A 25681-nucleotide genomic window follows, 5' to 3' on the forward strand; every position below is an offset into this window, starting at 1 on the left:
ACTGTAACAACAAAGAGTTCCTTATAATTAATTATAATGTTTACAGTAGATGTGAAACAATTAAACAAAAGCTTACACTACTTTTATATCAAAGAAAAAGAAAGTGACTCAAAATATTTATTATTAAGAGAAGGAGGGAGATCTTTGCAGAAATGTGCACATTTTGAAACCCATCTTTGAAATGGAAAATACAGAAAGCAGTTTAAAAGATACTTATTTTGTTAGATTAAACAGAAAATTATTATTAAGTAAATGTAGTTATACTCTAGTAAAGTGTACAAGCATTCTTGTCCATGTCTTAAATTTAAAAAAAAATAATTTTTTTAAAATAAAACTTAGGTGATCATTATTTACCCCAGAAACAGAGTGATCGTGAATTACCCCGGGTCATCCTATATATTTTATTGCAGAACTCGTCATACAAATGATAAGGATGTTTGAAATTCAATTCATAAATGTTGTTTGATTCATATTTATTTTTTAAAATTTATACTCTTTGTAAGACAAATGTTTTTTTTTTTGCTTTCTTGTCACTTGAGGAGAAACACATTTGCAAATATTTATATTCTATGAAGATGAGCTGATTTTAAGCTTTCTATTTTCCAATATGCTAAACAAATTGAAATATGAAAAGCGTATTTCATATATTTTTCTTTTGATGACTATTTTTGTGTGATAAAATTAGAGATTTTGTGTGGATGTCGTTAGGCTTTGCAATTAATTAATAGATATAATAAAATAATACGTTTACTATAACTCACGTTTAAATAGTCATGGTCTTACCTATTTTGCCGAGCATGACTTTATAAGTCAACAGGCCTCCCAACGGGTAAACTGTGCAAAGACTATGAAGGGTAAATTACGAACTGTTCAATCAGACAAACAGAAACTTTCAACACAAATATTTATTTTTTGTTTGTATGATATTTAATTTTTATTCTAACTTAATTTTTAATAAATGCTGTCAAAACTATAATGTGACTTTTTCCAAATTGATTCTGGAATGAATTGATGAAATTGAAATATTCCATGTAATTTGAACGTAATTCTCTTCTATTGGCACTCTTTTTTAATCTTCAATAGTCTTTCGCTTAGATGTCGTAGCGTTTTTAAAAAGTGCTTAAAGGTGCTTATTTTCAATTTTAGTTATTTAAAAGCCCTTAAAGGTGCGTTTTTCATGGGGTGTTTTTAAAAAGTGCTTAATTTTCTCTTTTGGAAAATTTTTGGAGATTTTTTTCTTTACTATGTCGATTTTCGGTACGCAATATGCAGAAGCGTGGTTTTCACATTGTTCTATTCAATGTTTTCACAATTCATTTCAGCGTACCGGCGGTCCATAGCGTATGAAAGCGCCCATCATTTTACATGTTTGATGAAATCCTTGTGAGTCCTTACCGTATGTTCGTCTGCTGAGCTGTTTTCGGTGAGATTATTGGCCTTCTCTAAATAAGCAACTCGCTGCATCTTGCAAGATGTTCTCAATTTCAGACTTCATTTTCCCCCCTCTGATAGCGAATCGAAAAATCTCTTGATCATTTTATAAACGTTATTGTAATCAAGAAAAGAGTTCTTTGTCAAAAACTAGTTATTTTCTCATGAACATCTAAAGTCTTTGAAAATTAGTTTGCATTTTGTTAATGTATATAGTGCTTATAAATATTTTTTGAGTGCTTTAAAAGTACCTAAAAGGTGCTTATTTTTTGTTGAAAGATTTGGCTACGCACCCTGTTAATGAGCGAATATTGCTATGTAGAGAAACAGTTATTTAGATTATATAAAAAAAATAATAATAAAATTAAATAAAATCCAAATTTGGTTTATTTAATTCATTAATGCCTGGGGAAATAGTCTCTCTCAAACTGATTTCCTCTGTGATGGAACTCAATGCTAATTATTATGATGCAGTCCTTTACTAAAATGGTCATAATCTCTATACTAATGATATTCAAATTTTTAATTCCTATTCAGCAGATATTCTCGAAAAACTGACGCATGTAGGACTTCCCGAAACACAATTGACCAAAATAAACGAAAATGTCCAGAGTCACTGTATTAAAATACGTATTTGTTTCTGTTTGTCTTGTCTCAAATCTCAGAATCTATGTGAAATTTATTTTGTATTTAATAAAGTTTTCGTACCAAGGAACTGAATGATTTGCATTCTGTTATTGTAAATATACTGTACTTAGTTTGATGACAATAATAATGATCAATTTTTTAAAAATAATTTGCTTTTTTTAAGTGTTATTTATTTATATGATTTAAAACAGCGAACTTTGCAATACCCACAACTCTGAATTGATGTTCAAAGCACAAAATAAAAGCAAACAACTTAGAGGTTGGGCAGCTCCAAGAGCAGGGCACATCGACCAGAGGTCTATTGTACCCAATCCCTAAATCATGATTAGCAAGAAAGCCCTATAACTGAAATAAAATTCAGCAAACACCTTACAGGAACATCTTGCAGTTCCCAGGCCTTAATATAATGTTGCCCTAAATGCTCAAATCTTTAAGCAGAATAGACCTCACAATCACATAGTATATGTCGTGATGTCTCTTCTTCAAGGTGACAACCTCTGTAAAGAGGATTAGTTTCAATACCCATTACGTATAGTTGTCTCCTGAGGATGCAAGTCCAGTGAGATGATCAATGATCTTCCTCAAGCTGTTCCTGTTTAGCTTTAGAAGCTCTTTCTGACGTACACTGGAGCAGTTGCGCTTCTGCTCCTTAGCTTTACTCTGACTGTCTGTGTCGCGCCATTGCTCATGAGCAATTTTGCCACAGAGTTTGAATATAGATGCCCTGTAAGAGGTGGGAGAAATTCCCAAGGCTGGTTCAGGGCGCCAGAAAATTGTATTAGAGTCGGCTCATGCTGCTTCATCAGCTAACTCATTTCCAAGAATACCCATATGTCCAGGTACCCTGTTATGAGTAGATAGGTCACAAAGGACCGAGAAACCTTCTCACACTAGCAAAGAGGTGAATTTACACCTTGACAGTAATAGGAAAGCAGTTTGACTGTCGGAACTAGAGACATAATCACTAGGCATAATAAAAGAGGGAATATTCATCACTTGTGAAGCTCTATTGATTTGATTAGTTAGAAGAATGATCTCCCTTTATCAGCTCTATTGCTTTGTCAATACCAAGCATAGATGCTGGTGAGTCAGGACGTACAGTTACGTCCGACCCAATGTCCAACTCTAGCTCTGAAAAATTGAGAGCTCCAATTGAACTTATCTTGAATTAGCCTTCCATAGTTTTTCCTCCTGTTGCATTTCCTTCTGGTGCTACAGGGAGGACACCCGAAGTTGTTGGAGCTTCTGCTACCTTTTTCTTATTAGGATCGTTTATAATCTGAAGACTCCACGATCCACTCCAGTGAGGGCTCCATATTTGGACCTCACTATATCTTCCACGTCCTCAGGCTTAACCTCAAAGATCCATCCAGAGATGCCTGGCCCTGCAGCATTCTGTAGAACCCTCTATCTCATGAGACTTCAGCCCTGTGTTAAGTCTCTGAAGGCGTCTCAAGAAGGTGCCCTGATCAGAGAACTTCTGCCTGGTCTTAAAAGCCACCTTCATAGACTTAGGTAACTCATCACCGCTTAAAACTCTACGCATGAGGTCACCCAAGGATTTCTAATTGAAGTGGTTTCTGATCCTCTCCACCATGTAATCACTACACTAAATGAACAACGCTCCTCTCAGTACGTTGTTACTGAAGATCTCAGGCATTCTTTCGCCAAAGGGAATGGCGTCAGTCAGCTCTAAGATCTTCCTGAGGATATTGTCAGAGTCTTTCTGAAAAAGCTTGTTCAAAGGAAAATCCTCCCTCACAATAGCAATCTTGGTCGACTTAATTGAGTGAGCGAAAGAAACTCAAGATAGGAGGTTCCCGGTTGGGTCCCCAGCTCCTGTTTGTCCATCCCCACTAGGAGGAACCACTTCCCTGGATTGGCTTCTTCTCCCAGTAACAAAACCTTTTCTGGGCTTCTTACCTCTTTGGTTTGGTACACTGGGTGAGGCCGTTGCGTCAGAAGGCCTAGGCTTCTTAGCTCCGCCACTCACTCCAGTGGTCCCCATTTTTCTTAACCTCCTTCTCTGGCTCTTAGATAGTCCAGTGGAGCCAGACACACTGCCCCATGAGTGTCTCCGGAAACCAGAGACTCCTACAGAGGCAGGGCCAGTGCCTTTGGACACCTCACCAGCACTCAGAAGAGGCTGCAGAGCAGCGGTATTAGCACTGGGCTCCCCCGAGGGCTTACCATGTGCTACTGGAGACTGTAATGAACTTTTCGAACAGGAACCTCTACCTAATTCCTGAACGCATCCCTTGTTCACCGGCGCAACGGATGAGGCCGTATCACAAGCTCTGTTGACATTCATCATAATGTTTGCCTGCCATTTAGTTACCCAGCGAGGAGTATGCAGGGGGTACAATGTGGAGGCGGCAGGCATTTACCCCCCCCCCCCCAAAAAAAAATGTCTGNTTTTCCCCCCCCCCCCCCAAAAAAAACAACGATTTACAAACCTCTGATGTAATAATCGGATTTTCAAATGGTAGGAATAAGTCTTGATAGTTTACCTTAAATTTGCCGATTGATTAGAGCAAGTGATACGAATTCAGACATAGAAACTTTCTTCGCTGAATATACTTTTCTTGATGAACCTTTATCTTTTCTTAATACCTTTAAAAATGGAGGGTAGCTAAAATCTGAAGTATATGGTACAAATACGAAAGTTTCAGTTTTTTAGTTCTCTTTACTTCCATTTATACTTGTTCCCTAACTCCGGAAATAATAAAAGGAAATCAAAAGGTATTTGCATACAATTATAAAATTTGTATATTCAAGGAAAAAAGTATTTATCTTTAATATCCATGTAAAAAATTATTTATCTTAATTATCTATTTTTATTATTTAATTCACTAATGGTTCAAAAACATTTGAATTGAAAGGTACAAAAATTTTTGCACTAATTTTAGTCTACGTTATTTCAACTGACCAAATTCAAAATTTGAAGAGAATTGATCAAATAACTCATGAGAAATACAAATTCTGAAATAAGCTGCTTAAAAAATGAAATTAAAGTGTATATAACCTATTCAAATTTTCTGAACATAATTTTGTCAAAGAAAGCATAGATTCAGGAAGGTGACTAATCCTCCTTCAAATTTAATCAAATAAGAATTATTTTTTATATATATATATTATTTTAATAACAAAAAACACTTTTGTGTGAAAATGACATACCACACTGAATTCATTTCTTACAGAAACTTGAGCAAAAGTTGTACTTTGAGAATTTTATTTTAAGTACTAATGTGTTTGCATCATGTAGGGAAAAAAAAATAATGAAAATTATTTTAATTCAAATTTAAAAAGTAAAAAATAAAATGAATTAGTACTTTTTTAAATCCAAATTTAAAAAAAATAATAATTAAGGTCTAGAAAGAGACTTTAAAAAATAATTAGGAATAGAATTCGATGAACGGATACCACTAGTTGCAGTATTTGCGAGAGATCAGGAGAGCCGTATTAATTTATCGGATGTTGAGAGCTATATTTAGTTCAACGAGTTTTTTTTAGGCGTTTGTAGTGAGAGCTGTATTAAGTTTACCGGTGTATATGTGATCTCTCCTAAAATCTTAGCAGTCGAGTATGTGCTGGTTCCCATAGTATGCGAATGAGACTGAGAAGCAACAACGTAAGGAAGACGATGACGCAGTCACAAATTGCAAGTCAACTGTTCAATGTGTACCATTCATCGAAAAAGGCGTGATCACAGCTCGTCCGCAGGTCACCAATGTGGGTGGAGTGTTATAAATCGAGCATGCTATCAGCGAGCCTCACGCTATATTTTGTTTATGTTGTAGAGCTGCACTTTCGTAATCTGGCAACTTCTATTGCTTGTATATTCCGAGTTTATTTTTTCTAATCGTTCTTTTCCTTTTTTATTTCTAAGTTCATATTAAATACTATTTAAAATAGCTGTCACCTTTATTTTGCTAATATTTACAACATGGAGTTTTCGAAAATGCCAACCTTTAACTATCAAAAGGTATCTCAAGATTGAATCGAGTTAGCATGTCTTATATACTTGTGAATTGATGTTTATAATAATCGTATCGGTAGCTATGCCGCAAACATAAATCACAATAATAAAACTCTCTAGAATATTAAACCAGTTCACACATCACTTCGAATGCATAACATAAGCGGAGGGATACACCGGAAGTTTTCAAAATTGCTTCCGGTCTTAAGAATCTTGTTATTGTTTATGTTCTGTCAACCATCTGGAAGAAGCTGAAACACGGATTGCTATTCGCGATCGCAACGCTCGAGTACGCCCTCTAGAGGGAGCCTGTAAATATCAGACATTAATTTATCACGTTTTCATTCAGTTCCATCAGAATCACTGGCAGAGTCGGTCACCATTTTCTTTGCACGAAACAGAACACGCCAAACATATGAAGAAAATCAGTTCACACATCACTTTATATGCATAACATAAGCGGGGGGGGGGAAACACCGGAAGTTTTCCAAGTTTCTTCTGGTCTTAAGAAGCTTTTTATTGTTTACGCTCTGTCAACCATCTGGAAGCAGTTGAAACATCGGTTGCTATATATAGATGATGATGTGATGTATACAGCACATCTCAGCTATTCTTACTGACTGAGACTTTTTCGAATGCGAATGAGAACCAGATTGGTGAAATATACTTTTCTGTTAAAAAAATCGCTAATCAGATTCTCGTTCGCGTGTGATTTTGTCGCCAGCATAAAAATCGCATTCAATGCGAATGACCTTTAAACGAAAATTGAAATTTCGACTGAAAGTAAATTTTGTGTCCCGCAGTGGACTGATCGTTAAAACACGGTTCCCAGCAGATCACCGAAGTCAAGCATCACTGGCTGCGGTCAGTGTAGGAGGGTGATCACTTAGATCCGTCTGCGTAGAGACCGAGGGTGTGCGGTATTGGTCCTCGTTAAACTGTTCTACAGTAAAGTGCTCAATTTCACGTGCAGGTCGTCGGTCTACCGAAACGGGGAAGCCATCCCCTCCGCAGAGGATCAAAATTGTGATGGTATCTCTTCGGATCATCGTCAGGGATGTTTCCCAGACAGTCGCCAATAGCCCATTGTGCAGCTCTAGTGTGACGTAAATGAACTACAACAACAAATTCTACTTGTAGCAATGAAGAAACTTCCGAAGGACCATTCTCACTTTCTGTGGAATGAGAACCTGAATGCTGCGGGAACTAATAAAAAGATGGGAAGGAGTACCTTTCCAATTAGATCAATTCCGTAAATCATGATATGCTTATTGAATCAATGCCTGGGCTATTACAATTAGTTGAACCAGACTGATGACTCTTTATCCGCTGAAAATATTTATCTAATCAGGTTCCCATTCGTGTGCGATTAACAGAAATAGGCAGAATAAAGCTCCTTACTTCATCATGAAAACATAACAAAAACGGATTTGAAATGGCGACTTCTAAAGGAGCAAATACATATAATCGATTGAATTGGGAGGAAGCTGTAAGTATTGATAAGATTTCTGTATTTATTTAAAGTATAGAATTTAAATTTCAATATGATTATTTTTATTTTAGGATTTCCCCGTTCTCTGCCAAACATGTCTTGGTGATAATCCCTACATTCGTATGGTAAGAAATATTTTTTTAAGATCTTACTCATTTGCACGAAATATTCTTAACAGACAAATAACCATATTTTTATAGTGATATCTACTTTTATAACTAGCATTAATGGTTCTTAACTTTCTCATTTCGTGAGATCTCGTCTTCGTGACAGATTTAGTTATTTATTTTTAAATATAGGTGAAGTAAACTTGTAACATATTGTGTTCATCCAGCAATAAGTATTGAAAGGAATACCCCTCCCCTATTTCTTACAGGGACCTATGAAATTAAAATTTAATACCTAGGTAAACTTGTGGCTTGACGATCTTAATGGTTTAATTAGAGCTTACTTTCCTAGGGTGATTTCCGTATTACGAATTGTGACGACTCTCATGGCTCTATTTTTAGAGCTTCTCTATTGAAAGGAATATCCCCCTCCTACTTGTAGAGACCTATGAATTTAATATTTAGGTAGACTTGTGGCTTGTTCATAGGGTGTATTCATTGACTAACTTAATGGTTTAATTAGAGCTTATTTTCCTTGGGAGATTTCCTTATCACGAATTTCTTATGTTCCTAAATTTATTAATTTACCACTAAAAATCTATTGGCTAGAGATTATCCCCGTGGCAGAATCGTGGCGACATTGTCGCAGAACGTTACAGAGTTCTTGCAGAAAGATTTTTCTTTTGTGATGTAAAAAGATTTTTTTTTCTGCAGAAGTTTTCGAAAGATTTTATTTTTTCTTCAGCATTATATTCAAAAGGTGCCTTTTTCGCTCATCCGAGTGAAAAAAGTGTTTTCTATTCATTTGAGAACAATGATAAATAAAGATTAATGAAGTAAAAATTTTGGTTTTCTTTTCTGCAAGAAATTTCATTCTAGTTTTTTTTAATGTGGTTATTACTATTGATTTCCACCTAGTTTTAAAATCCGATATTTTTAATATGATATTATTTATTACAACAACTGAATCTGGAAATGAAAACGTGCATTTAGTAACCCTTTTTTGAAGAGTCCAATTTACTGCTACGGATTTCACGATTTTTTAAAAAAACTTTTTAATTAGATAATGATTTTCCGAAACGCGAAAAAGAAAATAATTAGTGTGCTTTCCCCCTACAAAATGCGAGAATATAGCCCATAATATTAGAATAAAAAATATTGCATATTTAATTAAAAAAATTTTTTATTTGATCTATGAAGTTTATTTAATTTTTTTTTTTTTGAAGTTTACGCTTTTGTTACTTTAATTTAGTAACATGTATATTTGTTATTTTTAAAAGTATCTTGCAGAAAGATATTAGTATTAGAGAGGTATGTTGCAGAAAGCCCCAAAAAATTCTGCCACAGGGAAGATTATTATGTTAGTGAATTTCGTGCACTCTTAAAGTGTTAACTGAGTAATTTCAGCATACCTTGTTTTTCTCTCATGTAAATTATTTCTATTATAGTTTTTTTTTTTAAATAGTATAACATTTGGGTCTTATCCAATTTTTTAAATATTTAGAAATTGAAAACTGAAACATAAAATTTTTATTACATTAATAACTTATTTTTAAGCAATAGATATATTAAATTGATCACCATTGAGCTATTTATGCTTAATTTTATTTTTAAGTGATTTAAAAATAAATATTTTTAAGTAATTAAAAAAAATTTTATAATTTTATTTTCAAATGAGTTAAAAATGTAATTGAATATTATTTTTTAATAATTTAAAATATGTCCTTAATTTTATTTTTAAGAAATTTAAATTGAGTTGTAAGTAATTTAGATATTAAATATAATTTGTAAATGTAATATTTATGTTTTTTTGATAAATAATTCGAAACGTACTAACACAAGAGCACATTTAAAAGGAAAAGATTACATAGTTTAAATAAATAACTGAAAAAGATGATACCATAATAAATGAAACTTGTCATGTCAAGATCGCGTGGTATATGATGCGAGAAAATCTACGCCAGAATCTCTTGACACATGACTCTTGTTTAATGAAGCTCAGCTCCATCTATGTTGACAATTTTGTCTTTAGATGGGCATCCTGAATCACCTGGGTTGACTTGTGTCTTGGAAGGTATAAAGAAAAACTTGACTTTTTCTTTATCATGAATACACATTTAAATGTAACTGATATCATTATTTAGGTTAAAAACAAACAGTAAAATACAGCTTTTTCATCTCAATTTTAAACTTTCAAAATATGTAAAAAGATATAGGGCAATATTCGAAATTTTATTGCTACTTTTTAAAGCATGTGACCACTTTTCAAATATTTAAAGTCTCAAATTATTAAAAGAACTAACTAAATAATATACGGCATTTCTTTTGCAACATTTCTCAAAATGTGGGAAACCTTACAAAGTTCGTTTCGGAAAATGAAGAAAGTTTTCCTGAAACATGCATGAAATAAAGAAATATTCAATAATGATTTCTCTAATTTTAATCATAATTCTGTATTTGTTTAAAAGGAAAAAAGTCCATAGAGTGAATTTTTTAAGGTAAAAATAGTGGTGAATGGATGCTAAATGACAGCTAATCTTTTTATTGCTACTTGATATATTTAGTGGCTGGTGGCTTCAGCTAGTATTACCTTATATAAGGTGACCATCTCAGATTTTTTTGCAAGAATTAGGGTTCGTATGACTACTTTAAGTTCTTAAATATTTCCCCACAAATCGTACTAAAAGTTTTTTCTGTTGTCGTTGTTTCAGCAGTTTAAACTTTGACTTAAAATCTGTTTTTTTTTTCCCCCTTGAAAAAAGCTTTAAAAGATAATGCTTAAAAATGGTGACCGTGTGAAAACCCTTTGTTATATATTTGTTTAATTTCTTTTTAGATAATTAATGAAATTTTTACTTAGCATAATTTCAGTAAATTTTATTCTTAGACCAAAAAACACTGCCAAGTTACAATATTTGTCTTAAATGTTATGACTTTTTAATGTATTTCTAGACTAAAGAAAAGTTTGGAAAGGAGTGCAAAATATGTTCTCGTCCTTTTACGGTGTTTCGATGGTGCCCTGGTTCTAGAATGAGATTTAAAAAGACTGAAGTTTGTCAAACATGTAGCAAGCAAAAGAATGTTTGTCAAACATGCTTGTTAGATTTAGAATTTGGTAAGTTTATTTAGTAAATTATATTTTATTTGTCATGAAAATAGCCTTGGTATTTTATTTTTTCTCTTGCAACATTTTTTTAAAGAATTTTTTATTGTTTTTTTTTGGGGGGGGTTTCCTGGTTCATGCTGTTATTTATTTAAAGAGCATTAGCGTATTTTAAACTAGTTAGAGGCATAAGCTGTCTATTGTCCTCATATTAAAAAGGAAATAGGTTTCACTATTATTTAAACCATGTTCACTAAGAACATAAAAGGTAAGGTTTTAATTGCTTTACGAACTGTTTATGCTGAACAGTTATTAGTGCTAGAGGTTTATTCCATGTAAGCGTAACTTGCAGCCAAATATGCTTGCGTTTACTATCATGAAGAGCTAAAAGTGATAAAAAACTTATTAGAATGGAATCTAAAAAGCATTGGCATTTTAAAATAAGAGTGCTGCAGAGATAATATAAGAAATTAGTGTCAATAAGAAAATTCACCAAGAAACAGAAACAAATAGCTTAATTTATTGGTTTGATAAAACATCTAAATGATTGATTTTATTCTTCATTGAGATTTAAAAGTATGCAGAGTTTATATTTGTGGGAATATTCTTGTTTCATTATTTTTGTGATATGATATAAAAATTGGGACATTTTTTGACATCTAGGAAATGAAAATGCTTCAAAATTGAATTAAATATTCCTTATCTATTTTAATGTTATCCAAATAACTATTTCTACACTCTATTTTCTTAAGAAAAAAAAATGGAATTATGTTATGAAATGGATCTGTCCATTTTACTTTTAAATGTCCATGTCTGTAAAAAATTTTAAGTGTATGGGTTTTTCAGGAAACCAAAAAATAAAAATATTTTGCGTAATTTCTTTTAATTGAATAATATAATATTTAAGCAATGCTTATTTTTTTATAGCATTTCTTTCATATGTTACCAGCATAAATATTAATTTATTTAAAAAAAGAAAACATTATGCTACATGAGTTATATGATTTGTTTTTGCTGTTAATTAAAATATTTTATTAAGTTAAATATTTTTAGTATTGAGAAAGTGTCATAAAATATATATAATTATTTTTTATATACTATGGTAATTTATATTCATAAATTACATAATTTTATATTAAAGTAAGTAATGTAACTTTTTACTTAAGTAAAAATTTATTTATGAGTTTCTCATCACAAAATAAGAAGTTTTCATGGTATTAAAACTAATTTTTTCACTTTTCAACTATTTTTTTAACTCATTTATTTGGTGAATCTGGTTTTTCCAGCTTTGCACTGATATATTTTTTTGTTCTCTATCAAGGTTTGCCTGTACAAGTACGAGATTATGCTTTAAATTTAAAAGATGAGATTCCCAAGTCTGAAGTCAATAGAGAATATTATTCTCAAAATATGGAACGTGAGGTATATTTATTTTTACTTACTCCTATATAAAAAGCTTTAAAATTTATTGAATAATATTGTATATATTTCTATGATGGTATAATGTTTTGTTAAAATTCTCCTTATCCTATATTTACTAGCTCAACTAATCAAAATAAAGAAATTTTTCTTTGCATTATTTTCTATCAATCATGGCCAACTCATAGTGAAAATTTATCTCAATTAAGTGAATTTCTTTGATGCTTTTACCCTTTACATAACTATTTTTATTTCTATTATTGTTGGTTTTAGAATAATCTGGTTTAGGAACACGTTTCAAAAACGTTAACATAAACAACATGTAGTAATGATTTCAGGCAGCTTCTAAAATATAAATTCATTGAAAATGTTTTCACATGCCATCATCGTTTTCTGTTTTTACTTGAGATTACTCTGACATAATGAAACAATAAATAAATGAATAACTTAATAACAATAATTATAGAAAATGTGCATTAAACTCCTAGAATTGTGATGACTTGAAGCAGGTAGATAACAATTAACATTTAAACATGCAACTTCACACTTTATTAATAACTGCTATAATTTGCTAATACTATTTTGCACATAATTATTAGAGTGTTTGTAACAAACTCGTATGTGCATATGTGAACAGTAAACTTGTTTTTTCTTTACAAAGCTATATCTCTGCTGATAGATTTTAAATGACTGAAAAAACAGAATTGTCTGGAAAAGTTTAATTTGTCAGCTTGTGTCAAGATTTTTCTGTATTTTTTCAGTTATATTCTAGGTATTCTGGAAAGTTTGCCATAGTCATTAAAATTAAAAGTATCGTTTGCAAAAACAAAAATTATGAAGACCACGGCACCGGGAGAACCAGGAAAATACAGGGAATCAAAAAAATCATATAAAAACCAGGAATTTTATTTATATTTTTATTTTTTTGAAATACAGTAGAGAACCATTTATCCGGTATCCAGAAAACCGGGGGAAATTTTGCTCGGTTTTCCCACCATTTTAAACTAGAGCAATTATGAAAAAGAGGGGAAATTGAACTCATCTTTAAGTTGAGTAGAGAAAATGTGAGAATTTTTTTCCCCATTCATCCAGTGAAATGTCATTTCTTCTGTGACCTTGAAGATCTTCGGATCGAGAGGAGGCAGGGAAGAGATGAATGTTTTACTTTCTCCTTTAGGCTGTCAATCAAACTCAAAGGAGTGGCTTGCTGATTTCTTTTTCTCTTTGATTTGCGAGGGGGTGGGGAAAATGCATCACACATGCATATCAGTGAACAGAAGATGAAAGAGAAAAATATTTATCTATTTGACGTCGGTTAACAAATCAATTAATAAAAGTAAATTATTTTTCTTTTGAATAAATTCTGATTCTTTAGAAGTGTGGAATCATTTGCAAACTTTTCTTGATGTGGAATCACATCTGCTTTCGTTAAAGATCGTGTTTTTATAAATAAAAAAACTAAAAGGAGAATTGTTTATTAATTTAAACATACGATCATTTTATGAAGCAGATTGCAGTCTTGTTTTTCTGATTCCACTACGATTGATTTTTTTTCTTTTCACGATAAATTTAGCATTCAGTAAATTAATTCATTATATAATTTATAATTTTTTTTTCAGTTTCCAAATATAAACGCCAATCTGTTACCATATTTTATTTCAAATGTTGTTGAATTGTTACTGCTCCTTGTTTTTTTTCCCAGTGATTTAAACTGAGGGATTATTGTATTTTAAGAACAATCTGTAAACATCTTGGTTATGTGTTACTCCTTATATACTAAATATATATACAGGAAATTTATTTTCCGGTTTTAAGTGGCAACCCAGAAATGTCGCTTTTAATTTTAAACAGGAAGTTCTTTTGTTATGCTCTTGTAATTTTTTTTTAGTTTTCTAATTGTCAATAGAAATTATGTATGCTACTTTTCTTTTAATTATTCTACAGATTATATATATATTTCTAGATTGCTAATGCTGATGGAAGTCAGCCTTTTGGAGCTCTTGGTAAAGCTCCGACTCCTGGTGATCTTCTTATGAAATTAGCTAGAACCACTCCATACTACAAGAGAAATCGACCCCACATATGTAGCTTTTGGGTCAAAGGGGAGTGTAAACGTGGTGAAGAGTGTCCTTACAGGTAAGAGTGTTTTGTTTGTTGTTTTAATCTGAATAATTAAATTTTTATAGAAAATTCACTGCTTAAATTGTAAAATTGTAATGGTTTGTACATTTTTTAACTTTATTTAATTTTATTAATATCTTAGAAACTTATTTCTCTGCCATAATTGTTTTCATTTAAATTACTAATTATTTAAACTTTTATTCGTTTTAAATTTTTCTGAAATAAATATTTTTTATGCTGATCTTAAATTTTTATAGCAGAGCATTTTGTTGCGTTGACTGCCTGAGTATCTCGTTTTCGTAATTTTTACTCTCTCTCTCTATCTCTCTTTGTTTCATATTTATTATTTGACCAAGAAATTGATACACAATCTCAAGAACCTAGACAGCTAAAGTGTCTGGACAGTGCAGTTTTTGAAAATGCGGGATATTAGTTTTATTATTTTAACAAGATGGAGCAAGAGGGTTAAAAGCCAAAAATTAAATGTGAAATATTTATCATACTCTTTTTTTTTTTTTTTTTTNTCAATTTTTATCATACTTTTTTTTTTTTTTTTTTTTTTTCAAATTTCTCCCTGGTTTTTAAAATCTTGGTATTTTATTACAAATCATTATTTTGACAAATATTTTTTTTTTATTCGCTTGATTTGTGATGTTGCAATTATAAGTACTCAATCGTATTTTTAAAAACAAAAAATTTTCCACCTGAGTATTTACAATATTTTTTCTTACGTTGTGAAGAATGTATAACATAAAGATAAGGGATTTCAGTCTATCACCCATGAACAAAAATCTATTTGTGATTTACAAATTTTAGCTAATTAAAGGAACTGTATGTGATTTTACAAATTTAGTAGATTATGAAACATCTTTTGTCCTCCTGCAATTTCTATTACCTGTGTGTATTTAAAAGGAAAGGGGAAGAGTTATTATTATTAAATGATCTTATTTTACTAAAGCTTTTTATTATATTAAATAAGGCTTTAATTGCGATGAATAAGTTTATGCATGCCTATTTTAAAATAAAATCTATGTTTCTAACTTACCTGAATTTTAAAAAGATTTAAAAATTGTTTTATGAAATGAAATATTTATGTTAGAATTTTCTTCTAATTTCAAATTGGTTTTGACTCAACTATTAATGATTTTTTGCGAACTGTTGCTTACAATTTGATACTTACATTAGAATGAATCAAGCTTAACAGCCAGCATAATAGCAATGCGCTTTGTTTAACTGCACTTAGTTCATTTAATTTGTATGAATTTTGTTAAGTTAGAAATATGTGCTTCATATCTAAAATTGTATAATGCAAGGCATTACACGAATTATTACAGATGGTTCGAAATCATATTCGCAAAACAAATGGATTTAAATGTTACAAAAAAAGGCCATGATTTTGTTAATAATCTTTAATTATTATTATTTATTAATTATTTAATTGTAAATTTATATTAATTTTAATTTATTTCTATCAACAATAATCAGAAAAAAATGTTATTTTATAATGTTAATGATTATAAAAACAACTGTGATCAAAATGTGATAATCGATCAAATACTCAATTTGTGTTATTTTATGAATAAAAAAATGGAATATATAATAAAGTTATGAATTTTACTTCATAAATATCCTATATAGTAACTAAAATAATAATTTAATAGTAAAATTTGATTATTTACAATGTTAACATTCATTTTAGTAGAATGGGTAGACTCGTCCCATACAAGAGATTTGTCAGCAGTTCTATAAAAATATACAGTAACAGCGTAACTGTTAATATTTTCTAAAATCGATTTCACAGCTTTAAAGAGGGATAAATAGCGATTCCGAAACACCTATTAAAAGCCTTTTTTCTTTAATATTTACAAAAGTTTGACCACTTGAAAGTTGACAAACTGAAAAAATGGGTAGACTCACCCCGGTTTACGGTAGCTGTTTTCATCTCTTTTTCAAAATTGCGTAAGGCGAATTTTTCTCCAAAATTTGGGAGATTCCCATATTTTAAAATTGATTAATAGATTGCGCGAACTTCTCGCGTTAATCATTTTTTAATGCGAGAAAAAAAGAAAATATGCGAGATTCTCGCGCTGTTGTGAAAACACTGATCATATATTGTTTTGTCACAGACATAATCCTATAATTAATAGGGGTATTAGCTATGAAAGTCTAATCACTGGTCCATGGGATAGATAACTCTTAAAGATGTTAATTGTCCAGATATATTTTCACGGGTTTGTGTGTCTCAATTGGACTTTTTTAAAAAAGAAGTTAATAAAGTGAATTTTAATGTAAAAAAAAAAATTATAGTACAGAGAATGTGTAATCTCACAATGTTGATTTGTGACAAAAACATAGTCCAAAACATAAAATCAAGAAAGTAAATTAATGAATAATAGCATACTATCTTCCTTTTTTGATTGCTGGCATGATGACTACTGATAACTATTTTATGTTTGTTTGAACCAATTTTTAATGATCTTAAATCAATGGATCGCTATTAATTTTGAACTTTTGTGTAATTTTTTTTTCTGAGATCATCTCTTATTTTTATAAATTGTTGCTAATGTGAAATTTTTGTTTTATATTTTAGAGAACTGATTTTTTTATATACTAATTTTAGGCATGAAAAACCTACAGACCCAGACGATCCATTAGCCGATCAAAACATTAAAGATAGATATTATGGTGCAAATGATCCTGTCGCAGATAAACTACTAAGACGAGCATCAGCTATGCCAAAACTTGAAACACCTGAAGATAAGACAATAACTACTTTATATGTTGGAAATCTTGGAGAAAAGATTACTGAGAAGGAATTAAAGTATGCTTTTATGAGATTTTAATAAATGTTCTTTATGAGATTTTAATGATATTGGGAGAAAAATGTCTTGTGTTAAATATTCAATGATGTGAATCTATAATATATCCTGAGCAATACCAGTATGCACATTTTACTTTTTTTGTGAAAATACATATTTTTTGTTGTATGGGTGATAATCAATATCAATAAAAATAATTTTGATACTATCATTCATATCTTATTGAATTGTTTGAATAAATTATTTTTATTCAATTATTTGATATAACATTAATTATATTTATATCAATTATTTTCTTACTATACATATTCAATTATTTGAATTATTCAACATTATAAGTCTATAACATGTACTTGAGAATATCAATGTGCACTTTTTAATTTTTCTTGTGAATGTACGTATTCTTAGTTGTATGAGCAAAACTTAATCGAAACATATTTATCGAACAAGATAATAGTTTGTCAATGTTGGTGAAAAATAATATTGATAATACCAATCATTATCTTATTAAATTATTTGAAAAATTAATTATATTTATATCAATTATTTTATTACTATACTCATTCCATTGAATTATTCAACACTTTAAATCTATAAGATATACTTAAATATACCAATATGTATTCTTTACTTTTTCTTGTGAATGTATATATTCTTAGGTGTATAAGGGGAACTTAATTGAAACATATTTATTTAACAAGATAACAGTTTGTCAGTGTTGATGAAAAATATTGGTACTATCATTCATTACCTTATTCAATTTCTTAAATTAATTATTTTTTATTTTTAAATAATAAGAAAAATTTCCCAATATTATTTATGATGTATTTCAGTATAAGCCTAATTCTTAAATCTAAGATGCAAAACCTTTTCTAGTTTTATTTGTAATTACAATCCAACACCTAATCTACATAACATCTATTTTTAAATTAAAAATGAAAAATAAACATTCTTAATTACACAGGAACAGGGGTCTGTCCAGGCCAAATTTACTACCGTTTAGCAGTGCCTTCACAAATTCAACTTTAGGAAAAACGGTAGTTTCACAAAGTACTTTTTCTTAAAATATTATTTTTGTATCCCGTAAGAAACGATATATCCATATTTTTGTGTTGATTTTTTAAAAATAATTTTTAATTTTCACAAATTATGTCTAAATTTTCGCAAAGTAGGTACCTCTCAGGAAAACCTAGACAGACGATGAATCACAATAAAATTATGGTGTTTAGAAGTTATTAAAACATATAGTATAATTAAACTCTTGTATATTAATTATACTGATAGAGAATGAAATTTCTTGACAATTTTTATGAAAAGTATTCAAAATAATTGCTCTTAATAATAAGAGTTAGTTCTTCACGATGAAATATTGAAAAAATATTTTTTATTTTTCAACCAAATTTAGCAATCTATGTAAAATGGTTACATGATTTCCAAATTTAAATCACAATCCATACATTGATCACTCTTTTATGTTATTTTTTTTATATTTTATGTAAATGTTATATTAATCTCTATTTTTCAGCTATAAAATTATATTATCTCTATTTTTCAGCTATAAAATTGATTTTCTACTTTTTTATTCTGTTTATAGGGACCATTTCTACCAATATGGAGAAATACGCTCCATAACTTTATTGACTAAACAACAGTGTGCATTCATCCAATTTACGACAAGGCAAGCTGCAGAACTTGCTGCGGAAAAAGCTTTTAATAAGTTGATTCTAAGTGGACGTAGACTAACCATCAAATGGGGTAGATCGCAAGCTAAAATTAGCACTAATACTTCTAAGGATACTGAAATGAAGAACTTGGAACCAGTTCCTGGATTGCCAGAAGGTATGTTCAGAATTTATAAAGCTAATTTATTTTAAATATTAAAAATATAATTGTGTTGTAAAAAGCGGTTAAAAATTTTTTGAAGACACTATACATTTTTGATCCTCAAAACTTGTTTCTTCAAAAAAGAAAAAAACGTTGATAAGAATATGATTGGAGTTAATTTGTAATAAACTGGAAGAGTCTATTCAAGAATAGGATAACTTGGAGCTTGCTTCTGAGGAAGGCAATGGCCCACCCTGGGCTGGCTTGCCATTGAAGAAGAAGTTAATTTTTAAAATGTTATGTAACTTTTTGAACTCCATTCAGAATAGTCTTCACATGAAACTAAAATTTTGTTTTTGCGTTCATAAAACTTTGAAATTATTATATGATCTTAAGAGTTGAGTAATTGATAATAATTTTTCTTTTACCAATTTTTACTTATTATAAACTAAATGTTTTAGGACCATAGGACATCAAAAATTTGCATTTGAAAACAGTTGCACTTTTTGGTATTTCAGTGTTTTGGCTGATAGTTCCTTTCTTTCTGTATTTTATTCCTGTAATATTCTGTTTAAATGACAAGAAGGACAATATATATCTTATATTTTAACCCCTTAACTTGTGCCCTCGAGTTAGTTCGAGCGCAGTAAACAGGCCAAACTGTGCACATTCGAGATAATTCGAGTGACGTTGTATTTTATGCTGCTATAATTTTTCACACTTGAGTATAATCGAGAATTGAAAATAACAATGTGAAAGCTAAGAAAAAAATCGTTTTATTGATATTTATCATTTATATAGGATTGTAAGCTATAACACTTATTTATTTAAGAATAAAATATAGCCTTTTTCCATGGAACAAAAGCTCAGTATATCAAAATTGTCCACCAAAAAAAAGTTGAATCAGAAGCGGAATCAATTTTTTTACATTAAAAAAAGTGCTGTTTTTTGTCCGTTTTTTTTTTCTCCAGAAATTCTGTGCTTTAAGGGGTTAAAGTTTATGGACTTCTCGACATAAATGGTGTGTGTCAACAAGCCCGGAACAGCCTAGCTGTTATATTAAAATATTTTACTCTGAGATTCAGCCATTATTTTACAATCAGTCAAATCTTAATTGAAAAATTTTCCAAATGGGAGAAAAAATATTAAGAATTTAACGGTTCATAAAAAATAAGAAATTTTTTTTATTGAATTTAAATTTTCTTCTTTCATTGGATCATTTTGCACAGTTCATAAAACTGTGAGTTGTTTATCAAAATGTTGAAGTTTTTAAAATGAAAATTGTATTTTGCAGTTTATTTCATTAATATCCTTTCTCTCTCATTCATTTATTATTATTATTGTAATTTTATACATGGTATGGAATTTTGTGACAATTTTTAAAATTTGTATTATTTTTATTACAATTTTTGTAACAATTTATTTATGTATTTTAATGGCATCTAGAGAACAACCCTATTCATGGACACGAAAACAACATTTTAAATTTTTTATGAGTGTAATTTTTTGTTTTGTTATTTATTTAGTTATTGAAAGTACTGAGTTTATCGAATAGGAGACACTGACATTTAAAATAAAATGGTAAACAAAATATGTATAGGTGCTAAGGTAATTATGTTAGTAAAAATAATTTTACGAATATTTAGAATAGATATATATATATTTGGTATATATGAACAAATCAAAGTTTTTTAAAAGGCAAAATTTTTTAATGCAGATTGATATTTATTTATTTTTAATGTGGCTTTGATTGTTTTAAGACTTGAATTTTAAATATTTTAAAATCTTAAAGTTTTATTTCTTCTTTATTATGAATTGAGGTGGTATAGTGTCAATATCAATAATTGCTTGAAATTAAGTTGTTGTTTCTGATTTAATTTTGAATTATGAAATTATTAGTTAATATTTGAACTGAAAGGGAATGTTTTTCTTATCCCATTAGCTTTGCCTGCTCCTCCTGAAGAATTGGCTAACAACTACTTCAATTTGCCAGCAACACCCTCCATATTGCCTCCTGCTCCTCCTCTACCACCTCCCGGAAATGCAATGCCGCCATATCCACCTCCTCTCGCCATGATGCAAGGACCACCACCATTAGGTAAACAGGGTCTACCACTGTATTCATAAAGAAATCACTTTTTTTAAAGACATTGCATTTTACAAAAAAAGTTCTTCAACACATTCGCTTCCGGTCACGCGTGGATGTCATGATAGTTATTGTCCCTCAGTAGTAGAGGGTTTTTCCCAGAAGCCGATTTACTTTTTATAACAAATATATTGAAAAGTTGTAATAAAACATAATTGTGTTCGTCATACTGATTTCTAAATAATATGCAAGCGTTTCCTGATACAATATTTTGACGCCGCGCCAGCGCGCGATAGGCACTACAGGTAAAATTATTTCCTAAATGCCGCATTACGCGCTAGCACGTGATGCGTAAACATCAAACAAAATAATGAAGATGAGTTTCAAAATGCATTATTTTTATATGATACTTTATTACTATCAAATATTTAATATAAATGAAATATTATAAACTGGCATGCAACCTCTTGCCCAATTCGTTCTTCATCGTCATCATCAGAATACGAAATACCATAGGCATTAGTGGAAGGAACAAATTCCTCATCACTGTTATAACTTAAATCACTCGGGTACTCATCCGATAGTTCAGCCAACAAATTTGGTATTTCTCCATCCGTTAGAGCCTTCTTATTTTGAAATTTTCTTTTTTTCGGGTGCAATGGCCCTGCATTATCATCTATATTACTCATATCACAAGATAATTTTTTTAATAAAAAATACATTATTAATTTCAAAACTATGATTATATATGCGTAGTTTATAATCATCACTCCATGCCAATACCTGCAAGAATACTCTGCATGTAATGCCAAATGAACAGGAGAATAAATAATCAGTGAAAGATTTTCCCGTGTTAGCGCGTGACTGGCTACTGAGACATCACCCCACACCACGAGCTGGCGCGTGGCTGGCTTCATAGTGTTGACGTCATATCACGCACTGGTGCGTGATCGGCAGCGAATGTGTTAAAGATCTACTTTATTTAAGTTTTTTTTAAAAACTGTTAGTAGCAATAACTGCCAAAGAAACATTCTACAAAACCACATAGATTTACATGAAAACACAAATTCAATACAACAAAAAGTGATTTTTCAAATAAGGAAGTCAAAATTCATTAATCATACTAATATGACATTTAAAATATCTTCTTTTTTTACCATCAAAAAGAAATTGCTAGAAAAAAAAACCCATAGATAATTTTTATAGCTGCCAAAGATGTTGATGTCAGACAGAGGGATTGATTATCACCATTGTTTTTTATTATGGCACTTGAATATATAATTCGCCACCAGGATTTGGGAGACTCCATTATTACTAAGAAAATTCACCTTCGTGCCTTTTCTGATGATATTTTTATTTTGAGTTGAAGTAGGTCTGCTTTAATTTCATTACTAATCATCTTATAAAAGCAGCAAACAAAGTTGTGATGTTTTGCTTATTTTATGAGGATTGCAGGATTATATCCATTAGCTGTTTATCCATTCATCCTACTTTATAACAACACTTTTATTGCAAATAATGCATCACGCAAATTGCGGAAGTGACGGAATGGTCTACTGCTATCAATCAGACCCCATACAATCGCTGGTGTTCTTACATCATATCATGCCCAATGTCATTACACATCACCGACCGCCATCTGTTGTTAAATAATAATTTTTCTTCTACTATTCATACACTACAGGAGTAGACTTTAAATTTATGGCCCAAACAAAATCTACCACTACTTCATCACCACTTGTGGTAGATAGCTATAAATTTGAAAGAGTTTCCAGTTATACCTACCTTGATTCAATTATTAATGATACTAACAATCTATTCAAAGAAATTAAATCCCGGGTACAAAAAGGAAGTAAATGTTTTTACTTATATCAATACTTATTCAAGAAATACTTATTCAACTTCTTATTAAGGAGATCAAGCTAAAGATCTATAAATCAGTTATCTAGACCTATAGTTATGTATGGCAGTGGACTCTAAGAAATAAAGACGAATCAAGTCTTCGAAAGGAAAAATATTAGAAGAATTTTCAAATACATTAAAATAAATAATGCTTCAATATTTAGAAATAATAGTGAACTTAACCGTTTAATCAGACCAAAAAACATAATTCAATTTATTAAAGTAAAACGTTTGGCATGCTTGGGGCACATTGAAAGATTAAATGATAATAGAAATTTAAGAAAACTTAATGTAGAAAACTTTCATCTTTAAATCAGGAGGAAGACTGGAAAAGAGATGGTTGGTCGATACAGTAGTGCTGTATAAGTAAGTTAGCTGCCAAGACAAATTTTTGATAAACCATGTTGTTTTATGATAGCATTGCGAGAAAATAAATGTTTATTTATTTATCTGTATTGGAATGTATAACTAAAATTAAATAGCGTGTAACTCAGAAGTCATTTTTATCTAACAAAGTTGCACACATTTAAACTCCACCAAACTCCATCTCTGCAACGAAAAATTGCCTATGAGATTAAAAATTTGGTGTTTTCTAATAAAATTAAACATCAGAATACTATTTATAATTTATTCGTTGCATTCAAACTGGACTAATAATAAATTTCTTTTTAGGTTTAGGCTTTTCATTGCCACCTCCTCCACCCCCTATGCATTTCATGAGACAACGAAGTGTTTCAATACGCCCCCCTCCTGTTGCTATGCCCCCTGGTTTACGGCCTCCTGGTTCTTATCCGCCACCCCCTCCGCAACCTCCATCTTCTGAACCAGCAGCATCAACAAGCTCTGAGGACTCTTCAACACAAGCAAAACCTGCAATTCATTATCCATCACAAGATCCTCAAAGAATGGGATCTTCTGGCGCTGCTACTAAATCTTAAATGCATTCTTCTCAATTTGTACAAAAAATGTAAGATATTTGATCTTTGTACTGATTTGTCAGAAATCTGAAAGGAAGTAACAAGTATATATAAAACTAAAAGTAAACATATATAACAACACTGGCAATGGATAAATTATACAAACTATTAGGGCAGTTGGTATATTGCTAAAATAATTTTTTTTTTAATTTTTTGTTAAAAAAAATCAGAATCTGTTTGAAAGTTTCCAATTTTCACTCAACTGCGAAAAGAAGCTGATTATATCAAATATTACCAACTCTTCACTGGAAAATTTTTGACATATTATTACATATTGACTTAGCTTAAAACATTATTTTAATAAGTTTCAATGTTGTTTTTTTTTTTCTTTCCAAAAAATGGTGATAAGAAACTCCTCATATATTTAAACGTAGTTTTATCTCATTACATAAAACTTGCTACCCGATTTCGTATAATATTGTTTTAAATAGCATTTCAAAGAAAGATATCTCAGAATGAATATTTTCTCAATATTGAGGTATAGAAAACTAACACTAATTTATCAATTTGTATCGTACCAACTACAAGAATCTGGCAGTTTTAATGTTAATTATAAGTTTATAAATTGTATTTAGTGTTTGTTTTAGATTTTTGAGTTTTGATACTCTAGTATATAATGTTAAAACAATTTTAATGATTACTTTTATGTATGGGTTTTCTTTTTTCCATAAAATTATATCTTTTTTTTAAACTTTAATTACTAAAATGAAACAGTCTTTTATTTTTATTGTCAGGAAAAATAGCTTCAGACATAAACTGTCACTTTATTTTTATATGTTTAAAAATTTATTTTTTTTAGTTGTGACATTTAATAAAGGGAGCGTTCTGTGTGAATGAAATTTGTTTTTATTCTGTCCTTATATTGATTTTTTGTCTTATTACAACATTGATTTTATAGTTGATGAGTTTATTTATTTAAATAAATGAAATGTGGGAAAAGAAGCATACTCTGAATTATTTTAGTTTTTTAAATTTCTTTTACAAAATTTCCTGCCAAAATGCTGTAATTTCTTTTAAATAAAGGTAATTAAAGTGCATTTGTACAAATTGTGCTAATATCAAAACTATATCCTATGAAAATATAGTTAATGCAAAATTGGATTCTAAGTTATCGGTTGTAGTATTTCAATTTGAGTAGCTTTTTTTGCACAAATTATGGGAAAAGTTGACCTTTCAAGTGCAAAGCAAAATTTTGGAAAATATTACTATTTGAAAGCAAAATGTAAGCAATATTTTTAAGTGTTTTTACAGGGTGGCCACCCACCTGGAAAACCTTGAAAACCTGGAATTATCAGGGAATTTTTTTTATACTGGAAAAAACCTGGAAATATCAGGGAAATTTGGATAAAAACCTGGAAAAATCAGGGAATTTTAAAGAAAAGCTGGAAATTTTTCTTTGATATTTTTTTTAATTTCACTAATTTAAATTATTTGCTAATTTTCTTAATTTAAATTATTTCATCCATTATACCCACTTTTTTTTAACGGAAATGTATCGCCAAACAGTTGAAATATCATCAACTTAGCAATACTTTGCTTGCATCAAAATTTGCTCCATTACAGCTGTTAAACTAGAATGCCACATAAAATTCTCCTACTGTTGCTAAACGAATGCAGAAACCTTTGACCGCTATGGGACTGTGCAATTTAGGAAAGATTCTGGTGTAGGTGGAAAAAGATTTAGGATATTAGCTTCTATTTTTAAATACTGTCTTTGGGCTGAATCCATTTATGGCTCAAGTTTGTTCCGATGCTTTGGTGGTTATTTTTTTT

General features: G+C 30.2%; 2 protein-coding genes across 2 annotated transcripts in view; one reads left to right on the plus strand and one right to left on the minus strand.

Annotated features, from left to right (window-relative positions):
• The window catches only part of LOC139426007 (uncharacterized), a 491229-nt gene that overhangs the window by 170249 nt on the left and 295299 nt on the right, over positions 1 to 25681 (minus strand). The gene's annotated exons all lie outside the window — the stretch shown is intronic.
• On the plus strand, positions 7412 to 24850 carry LOC107445309 (pre-mRNA-splicing factor RBM22). The gene is made up of 9 exons (XM_016059673.3): positions 7412 to 7547; positions 7622 to 7675; positions 10610 to 10772; positions 12082 to 12182; positions 14143 to 14315; positions 16921 to 17121; positions 18714 to 18958; positions 20886 to 21041; positions 23604 to 24850. The coding sequence occupies exons 1-9, from the start codon at positions 7494 to 7496 to the stop codon at positions 23867 to 23869; spliced, it is 1413 nt and encodes a 470-aa protein (XP_015915159.1). The 5' UTR covers positions 7412 to 7493; the 3' UTR covers positions 23870 to 24850.

Source organism: Parasteatoda tepidariorum, chromosome 7, assembly GCF_043381705.1.
Source record: "Parasteatoda tepidariorum isolate YZ-2023 chromosome 7, CAS_Ptep_4.0, whole genome shotgun sequence".
Taxonomy (NCBI): domain Eukaryota; kingdom Metazoa; phylum Arthropoda; class Arachnida; order Araneae; family Theridiidae; genus Parasteatoda; species Parasteatoda tepidariorum.